The sequence below is a fragment of the Montipora foliosa genome, unplaced genomic scaffold (genome assembly GCF_036669935.1).
Source record: "Montipora foliosa isolate CH-2021 unplaced genomic scaffold, ASM3666993v2 scaffold_425, whole genome shotgun sequence".
Lineage (NCBI taxonomy): Eukaryota > Metazoa > Cnidaria > Anthozoa > Scleractinia > Acroporidae > Montipora > Montipora foliosa.
The window spans coordinates 547501-557500 of NW_027179729.1; the positions used below are offsets into that span (position 1 = coordinate 547501).

Here is a 10000-nt window from a genome sequence, read left to right on the forward strand (position 1 = left end):
GTATGTCTACACATGTACCACACTTTTTGTTATGTCACTCTGCTGTAACTGCATGCATGGCTACAAAGTGGACCTAGCTGTGACATACACCTACAAAGTACTCTATAAGAATTTCCCTACATTTGAGTTTGAATAATAATGACAAACTGCCTCATTTTACAAGCGACTCATTTTCGTGTTGCATTTTATCTCACACTCCCAGTTTTGTTGTTAGGATAACCCAATGACTGTCTTGTAATGTCAGCAATTTTAATGAACACAGTTAAGTAAAGGTTTTCTTTTAAGAATAAAACTCTTATCACCTATCCAATGAGGTTGTGCAAAATTAAGTTAGTTTGATCATCACAGGGTTTAACTGTCTAAAGCAGGCACGTTAAGGCACGTTAAAGCAAATCGCTACAGTGTCCTCTACTATGGTGTTAGTGGATGCAGAGTCCTGAAGAGAGTTTGTCACACAACACCCAAACAGTGACACCCAGTTGCCATAGTGAAGGTTACTGTAGCAATTAAATTGTTTTACACTGTAAGTCTCTTAGTGGGAATTACTGGCGTCCTGCCCATGAGGGGCAGTTTGTTGGTACCGGTCTATCTGACATGTTTTGATCAGCCTTTCTGGTTATTTTTGCAGCTGTTCTTTTTTGCCTCTTCGACTTGCGAGGCATAAAGAACAGCCTTGATGTTTCTTAACTTCGACCTCTCCCAGCGTAGTGGCTTCATTGTCTTCACTTTCCTCTGAAGAAATAAACTCCACAGCATTGTGAAGGTTTAATAAAGCCTTCATTTTGGCTTTGTCATCCAGTGAAAGTTCTGCCTTATCTATCACTTCTTTGCGATACATCAATTTCTGAATATCAAAAAAAAAAAACCTCATTTAGCCACAGTGGCATGACTACTGTGAATAAGACATTAACATTAAATTTTACTTTTTTCTTCCACAACAGTTTACTCTGGCAAAATAGTCTCCCTGACAATGTTGCATCTTTCGATTTGGTTCTTGCTGTCTCCTCTGTGCAATTTACACTACCATCAAACCTTGCATACGGTATACATTGTAAATGGACACTGTTATCGATTAACAACGTCAAGGGTACAGAAATGTATAGCACTTGTTCTATAAACGAGCATAGACAAACATGCAAAACATGTGTTCAAAGGTTTTGAAATTTACTCTTATGTCCAGTTGCCCCTGGGGCAACCACAAAACATGGTTTGGTCGTCCTTGGAATATTTATTTTGTCCAAGTCAACCGCTTAAGGTGGCCCGAACCTATTTATAAGTGTGTTGCTTGCATTTTTGAATCGCGTTTTTCGGAGGGAAAGATTCAACAGATTTCTATGAATTTTGGTATCCTAAATGAAAAATGTTGGAACTTTTGGAAAATGCTATTGATTTTCAAGTAAATTTAAAAGCATTTGAGATATTCGCACATTTTGAAATCTTCATGTTTACCAAAAATGGCAGTAATTTTAAAATCCCCACTCGTGACAGATTCTTCCCTAACTTCGTCAAAAATGCCTTAATGCCGTCAACTATTATACCTGTAAGTTACAACTGTACAACTCGCTGCACAAAATGCTGGTCAAATTTAATCTTATAAATCCTATGCTGGCACATTTGTGATTGTTGACATGCAAATAGCGACACAGTGCAGGCAGACTACCTCCTGTCTTGTGTAGGGTAGGGTCAAAGACAGGAGGTAGTCTGGCTGCACTGTGCCGCTATTTGCACGTCAGCAATCACAAATGTGCCAGATTAAATTTGACCAGCATTTTGTGCAGCGAGTTGTACAATCAGTATTTTCTTCAAACTTGCAGGTTTAAAAGTTGAGGGTCTCAAGGCATGTGTGGGTATCCCTCAAGTCTCCTTTTGCAACAAAATTGCAGCCTGGTTGTCCAAGGGGTACCTACTCAGCGAAGATTGATTGCCCCATTGATAATTTTGGTTGTCCAGGGCAACCAGACAACCATTAATTATGAACTCTGCCACCAGGCACTGCTAAAGCGCAGCCGTGTTACAGTTGAGTTCCATGGACAGGCTAAATCAGTCACTAGTTGGATAACGTAAATTATACTGTAGTACACTGCATGTACGAAAATTAATATTTGCACTGCAAGCATTAACAGAATAATGCACATGTATTTTACATACCCTTTTTGTTCTCAATCGGCGTCTTGTCAGAACTCTGTGTTCTTCAAGCTTTCCACTTTTCTGCCTTACCATGTCATCACGGGTACTTCTCCAGTACTGAAAAACTGCCCCTAGCAATAGGAAACCATGACATACAGTCAAGGCAGGTGAAACGTACAGTGTACCCCTTCCCCCCTTAAGATTCTATTAATGAATTGATTCTTTGAAAAATGAGTCCATTATTAGTTCCCCTAATTAGTGCCAAATTCAAATTGGCATTCCTGCATGCGTAATGAGCAGTAAATATTTTATGTAAACTTCTCTGCATTTGGTCAGATTGAAAATCTTTGAATGGATTAAATTTCTTAAAAGACAATAACATCAAATTCAGGGAAACTGAGCTGGTTGAAATTTCATAACTACTTCGCGTGTCAATTCACGGCTCATTACGCATGAAAGAATGTAGAGATGAATCTGAAATCTACAATCACCAACGGGGATACAGTGTATGCTTGACCTGGCTTGACTTTAAATGTGCAGTTCTGTAGGAAAGGAATATACCTTTTTACCGATACTGCGGATATATTGAATTTATTATTATGGGATGCCAAAGGGGCACTCACTCAGTATTTACACACACTTTTTGGGCAAAAAGAGAACTTCACAGTATACTTCTTGCGAAAAGGCGATCATTATTACATTCAAAGACGGCACAACGATCTTTTTTCTATTTGCCCGAAAAGTGCGTGTATATAATTATACTCAGCGAGTATATCTGATCCTGCTCATGCTCCCTGGAAAACCCATAATACTCCTTCATCAAATTAATTCAATATGGCCACTGTATCAGCAAAAAGGTCTTTTAAGAGTGTTTCTTGGTGTTGCTAAAGCCTAGTTTTCATATGTCGGGAAAATCCCAGACGATCGGGGATTTTGCATTTTCCCAACCGTCCCAGATTTTGCCGACTAATGAAAACCTTCAACCGTAGACATCCCCGATAATCTGGGATGGTCGGGGACGAATCGGGAAAATAGAAAGCGTTTCTATTTTCCCGACGCGTCCCAGATTTTTGCGATCGTCGGCGATGATTCCCGAAATATGAAAACTCAAATTTGTACTGTCGGAGACGTCAGCGATGGTTTTAGCTCGTTACCAATCCTCTAAATTGCAAATTGCAAGGTTTGGCGAACTGTTGGTTTGGTGCACTTTCCATTTATTTGGGACAAGGGTCTGGCGATTGTCAAATATGTCCGCAAAATCTGGGACGGTCGGGAAACTGCGAAATCCCCGATCGTCTAGGATTTTCCCGCAATATGAAAACTAGGCTTAAAAGTATCATTTGTTTGCTCTTTTTTTGTTGTTGTTGTGGGTATCATTTAGGTTGTGTTCTATTGGGATCAACCGTCTCAGGCTGGTTCGGGTTGGTTGAGCTTTTGCGTGTTCTATTGGCAAAAGCTGTTTTCGGTTGGTTTGGTTGCTCAACTTTTTGAACCCACATCAAACTGGGTTGAAACACTTGAAAAAGCATTTGTAGCAACCACTGCGGTTTTACGCTGGCTCTTAAAAGCTTGAAACGATCGTCTGACAAATTTGATGCAACTTCTTCTACGTACAGCTGTATCCATGAATTTTAACAGCAGATGTCCATTCTCTAGAAACAAGGCTGCCAATCCTCCAAGTTCTTCCTTTGAGTCATTTTTATGACATCTTTTAAGACTTCCAAGAGTACAAAACAGACGACAGCACGAGCACGGTGAGCAGCCGCCATGTTTACCATGCGGATCCGCAGACAGGAAGGTTACATAGAAGAGCTGGTAATAACTATTCCCAGGAGTGATTGCGTTTCAACGGCAAATGGTTGGAAAAGAATTCTTTTGGAAAACGTCAGCTGCATTAACCTAAACCGGTTTTGGTTGAAACGGTTGATCCCAATAGAACATGGCCTTAGTGTCTTTTCAAACTTTTGTATTCCGTCATTACGTAACTGCACCTGTCTGCAACATCTAGAAGCTACTAAATTAAAGGAACTTAGAAAAATGCACGACTTACCTTTTATCTCGGCTTTGGGCCATTTTTTTTTCCCCAAAAATTTCCCCTCACTTATTTAACCAAAATACATGTACATGTATCCGCAATTTTTTTGTTCTCCTCATCATCATACCTCAAAGAGATGAAGACCAAAAACATGTCAATTTTTTAAACTATTTATTTGACATAAAATTATATGGGTATATTGTGACAGCCTGGTTCTAAAAAAACTTAATGAGCTTAAAGAGGCAGTTTTCTGGTTCTGAAGAAACTGAGGTGCTGCGTCAGTGGGGGAGTGAAACACAAAAATTTGGTTTGTCAACTGAGTTGATAATGTAAATTGACCACCGCAAAATATTAACCACCTGACGTTTACAGCGTTAGCCCTTCGTCAGAGCAAATCAAGGAGTTGTAGGTAGTATAAGGTTTATGTGGCCTGACAAAGGAAAAAAATTAACTCAAGAGTTGCTTTTGTCCTTGAATAAAGCTCTTAAACTAGTGTTTGAAGCTAAACAACTAGTTGAATCAAAACATAATGATATCACTGTAAAATTGTCTAGTTGACCTCCTTCTGGCTTTCATAAAATTGAAGTTTCATTAACACAAGCACCATTTTGTCCACTCAAAGATAGATAAATAGAATTGCAACCTCCCACTCAAAGATGGGCGTCTTACTTGTGTCAATGAAGGTTCTTCTTGCCATCGAATAAAGCTCATATACTAGTGTTTGAAGCTAAACAACAAGTTGACGCGAAACATAATGACATCACTGTAAATATGTCTAGTTGACCTACTTCTGGCATTCATAAAATTGGAAGTATCATTAACACAAGCACCATTTTGTCCACTCAAAGATGGATAAATAGAATTGCAACTTCCCACTCAAAGATGAGCGTCTTACTTGTGTCAATAACGGTCCCTTTTGCCATCGGATAAAGCTCATATACTATTGTTTGAAGCTAAACAACAAGTTGAGACAAAACATAATGATATCACTGTAAAATTGTCTAGTTGACCTACTTCTGGCATTCATAAAATTGGAAGTATCATTAACACAAGCACCATTTTTTCCACTCAAAGATGGATAAATGGAATTGCGACTTCCCACTCAAAGATGGGCGTCTTACTTGTGTCAATAAGGGTTCCTAATGCCATCGAATAAAGCTCATAATATACGTACATGTACTAGTGTTTGAAGTTAAACAACAAGTTGAAGCGAAACATAATAATATCACTGTAAAATTGTCTAGTTGACCTCCTGGCATTCATAAAATTAGAAGTATCATTAACACAAGCACCATTTTGTCCACTCAAAGATGGATAAATAGAATTGCAACTTCCCACTCAAAGATGGGCGTCTTACTTGTGTCAATGAAGGTTCCTCTTGCCATCGAATAAAGCTCATATACTAGTGTTTGAAGCTAAACAACAAGTTGAAGCGAAACATAATGATATCACTGTAAAATTGTCTAGTTGACCTCCTTCTGGCTTTCATAAAATGGAAGTTTCATTAACACAAGCACCATTTTGTCCACTCAAAGATAGATAAATGGAATTGCGACTTCCCACTCAAAGATGGGCGTCTTACTTGTGTCAATGAAGGTTCCTAATGCCATCGAATAAAGCTCATGATATACTAGTGTTTGAAGGTAAACAACAAGTTGAAGCGAAACATAATGATATCACTGTAAAATTGTCTAGTTGACCTCCTTCTGGCTTTCATAAAATGGAAGTTTCATTAACACAAGCACCATTTTGTCCACTCAAAGATGGATAAATAGAATTGCAACTTCCCACTCAAAGATGGGCGTCTTACTTGTGTCAATGAAGGTTCCTCTTGCCATCGAATAAAGCTCATATACTAGTGTTTGAAGCTAAACAACAAGTTGAGACAAAACATAATGATATCACTGTAAAATTGTCTAGTTGACCTACTTCTGGCATTCATAAAATTGGAAGTATCATTAACACAAGCACCATTTTTTCCACTCAAAGATGGATAAATGGAATTGCGACTTCCCACTCAAAGATGGGCGTCTTACTTGTGTCAATAAGGGTTCCTAATGCCATCGAATAAAGCTCATAATATACATGTACTAGTGTTTGAAGTTAAACAACAAGTTGAAGCGAAACATAATAATATCACTGTAAAATTGTCTAGTTGACCTCCTGGCATTCATAAAATTAGAAGTATCATTAACACAAGCACCATTTTGTCCACTCAAAGATGGATAAATAGAATTGCAACTTCCCACTCAAAGATGGGCGTCTTACTTGTGTCAATGAAGGTTCCTCTTGCCATCGAATAAAGCTCATATACTAGTGTTTGAAGCTAAACAACAAGTTGAAGCGAAACATAATGATATCACTGTAAAATTGTCTAGTTGACCTCCTTCTGGCTTTCATAAAATGGAAGTTTCATTAACACAAGCACCATTTTGTCCACTCAAAGATAGATAAATGGAATTGCGACTTCCCACTCAAAGATGGGCGTCTTACTTGTGTCAATGAAGGTTCCTAATGCCATCGAATAAAGCTCATGATATACTAGTGTTTGAAGGTAAACAACAAGTTGAAGCGAAACATAATGATATCACTGTAAAATTGTCTAGTTGACCTCCTTCTGGCTTTCATAAAATGGAAGTTTCATTAACACAAGCACCATTTTGTCCACTCAAAGATGGATAAATAGAATTGCAACTTCCCACTCAAAGATGGGCGTCTTACTTGTGTCAATGAAGGTTCCTCTTGCCATCGAATAAAGCTCATATACTAGTGTTTGAAGCAAAACAACAAGTTGAAGCAAAACATAATGATATCACTGTAAAATTGTCTAGTTGACCTACTTCTGGCATTCATAAAATTGGAAGTATCATTAACACAAGCACCATTTTGTCCACTCAAAGATGGATAAATGGAATTGCAACTTCCCACTCAAGATGGGCGTCTTACTTGTGTCAATGAAGGTTCCTCTTTCCATCGAATAAAGCTCATATACTACTGTTTGAAGCTAAACAACAAGCTGAAGCGAAACATAATGATATCACTGTAAAATTGTCTAGTTGACCTACTTCTGGCATTCATAAAATTGGAAGTATCATTAACACAAGCACCATTTTGTCCACTCAAAGATGGATAAATGGAATTGCGACTTCCCACTCAAAGATGGGTGTCTTACTTGTGTCACTAAAGGTTCCTAATGCCATGGAATAAAGCTCATAAAATACTAGTGTTTCAAGGTAAACAACTAGTTGAAATGAAACGTAACAATATCACTTTAAAATTGTCTAGTTGACCTCCTTGTGGCTTTCATAAAATTGGAAGTTTAATTAACACAAGCACCATTTTGTCCACTCAAAAATGGATAAATAGGATTGCAACTTCCCACTCAAACCTGGGCGTCTTACTTGCGTCAATGAAGGTTCCTCTTGCCATAGAATAAAGCTCATAAACTAGTGTTTGAAGCTAAACAACAAGTTGAAGCGAAACAATGATATCACTGTAAAATTGTCTAGTTGACCTCCTTCTGGCTTTCATAAAATTGAAGTTTCATTAACACATGCACAATTTTGTCCACTCAAAGATGGATAAATAGAAAATTGCGATTTCCCACTCGAAGATGGGCGTCTTACTTGTGTCAATGAAGGCTCCTCTTGCCATCGAATAAAGCTCATAATATACTAGTGTTTCAAGGTAAAGAACAAGTTGAAGCGAATGGTAACGATATCACTGTAAAATTGTCTAGTTGACCTCCTTCTGGCATTCATAAAATTTGAAGTATCATTAACACAAGCACCACTTTGTCCACTCAAAGATGGATAAATGGAATTGCGACTTTCCACTCAAAGATTGGCGTCTTACATGTAGTTGTGTCAATGATGGTTCCTCTTACCATGGAATAAAGCTCATATACTAGTGTTTGAAGCCAAACAACTAGTTGAAATGAAACGTACATGTAATGATATCACTTTAAAATTGTCTAGTTGATCTCCCTGTGGCATTCATAAAATTGGAACTTTCATTAACACAAGCACCATTTTGTCCACTCAAAGATGGATAAATAGAATTGCGACTTCCCACTCAAAGATGGGCGTCTTACTTGTGTCAATGAAGGTTCCTCTTGCCATCGAATAAAACTCATATACTAGATATACTAGTGTTTGAAGCTAAACAACAAGTTGAAGCGAAACATAATGATATCACTGTAAAATTGTCTAGTTGACCTACTTCTGGCATTCATAAAATTGGAAGTTTCATTAACACAAGCACCATTTTGTCCACTCAAAGATGGATAAATAGAATTGCGACTTCCCACTCAAAGATGGGCGTCTTACTTGTGTCAATGAAGGTTCCTCTTTCCATCGAATAAAGCTCATAATTATACTAGTGTTTAAAGCTAAACAACAAGTTGAAGTGAAACGTGATGATATCACTGTAAAAATTTAATTGTCTAGTTGATCTCCTTGTGGCATTTGGAAAATGAAAGTATCATTGACACAAGCACCATTTTGTCCACTCAAAGATGGATACATAGGATTGCGACTTCCCACTCAAAGATGGGCATCTTACTTTTTAGTGACAACCCTGAATTAATACATGCACCATTTCATTCATTTAAAGATGTGCATCTTACTTGTATCAATGAAGGTTGCTTTTGTCATCAAATAAATCTCTTATCCTGGTGTTTGTAGCTTAATGAAAATTTAAGAGTTAATAAGTATTTCACTATAAAATGATGTATGACTCTTCTTGTGTCAATGATGGTTGCTTATTATTCTCATTCCATAAACCTGCTATCTCAGTTTACAGCTCAGTTCCAAACTCTTTACTGTGGGATGATCATTATGAGAATTAATCACATAGTTACATAAAATTATGAAACAAATTTTGCTAACCTGACATCTGTTTTCAAGCCATCAAAATCTTCTTTTTGTTTCTTTAATTCTTTATACGTCTTTCTAACTGCATCCTACAAAAACAGAATTTATAACTTCACAAAACATTTATTTCATCGGTTCTGTATATGTGGCCTAACCACACTGAATTACTGGAATGTACGATGCATGAAAATTCGCTTCAATTACGGCCGCCAATTTCAAATGTCCCGCGGTGAACCTTTCCCAAAAGCGTTTTCTATTGAATAAAATGCCTTCGCTACCGGCATTTTTCAAATCAAAACTGATTAACTTGTGATACAGTAAAATGCAAGAGGTTGATGAGCTTACCCCTCATTTTAAACCGACCGAATCGTAAATAATGAACACAACGATTATCGAATATGGGCGAGTCGATCAATAACACAAATCGGTCAGATGAAAATGTTTTTTTCGGATGATATATATTGATATGTCATGGAAACAGGAAAAATAAGTTTTATCTGTACTTACCGAACAACTAGGGTCTACAGTTGCCTGCATCCGTTTCTTGCTAAAAAGATTCTTTCTTGCGCTTGGCTGTTGAACACTCTGAACAAGCTCGTCTAACCGACCGTTCAGACGCTCGTTTTCTTTCCTGAGTTTTGCCAACTCATCAAGCACACTATTCATCGGATTAGGTGTCTCATTATTATCTACCTGTCTCTGGCTCTCCTCAGCCATGTTATCACTAGAATACTAACTTTTAAACGGAATAAAAGCGACAAATGCTATCAATGAAGTTTCAAAAAGGCGCGCGATTCGACCCGTACTTTGACCAAAGTCAAAACGAGGCACGCATGCGACCTTACATTTCTTTCGCTTTCAAAACGAGGCATGCCAGCATGCGGCAGAAAATCCCCAGGAACTTTCGAGCTGTTTGGGTATTTGTATCGATCTATCAAATGGTGATTATATGCTACTTTCTGTG

General features: G+C 37.8%; 1 protein-coding gene across 2 annotated transcripts in view; it reads right to left on the minus strand.

Annotated features, from left to right (window-relative positions):
- The window catches only part of LOC137988656 (uncharacterized), an 11536-nt gene extending 1706 nt beyond the window's left edge, over positions 1-9830 (minus strand). Inside the window, exons 1-6 of one of the 2 annotated variants that reach the window (XM_068834637.1) lie at positions 9544-9830; positions 9052-9125; positions 5058-5115; positions 4178-4289; positions 2149-2258; positions 1-844 (exon numbers count right to left, since the gene is read on the minus strand). The exon at positions 1-844 is cut by the window's left edge and continues 1706 nt beyond it. In XM_068834637.1, coding sequence (XP_068690738.1) covers positions 5103-5115; positions 9052-9125; positions 9544-9753 — 297 coding nt within the window. In that variant the 5' untranslated portion in view covers positions 9754-9830 and the 3' untranslated portion in view covers positions 1-844; positions 2149-2258; positions 4178-4289; positions 5058-5102. The remainder of the gene's footprint in view (positions 845-2148; positions 2259-4177; positions 4290-5057; positions 5116-9051; positions 9126-9543) is intronic. The other variant, XM_068834636.1, reaches the window with a different exon arrangement.
- Positions 9831-10000: the final 170 nt, after the last annotated feature.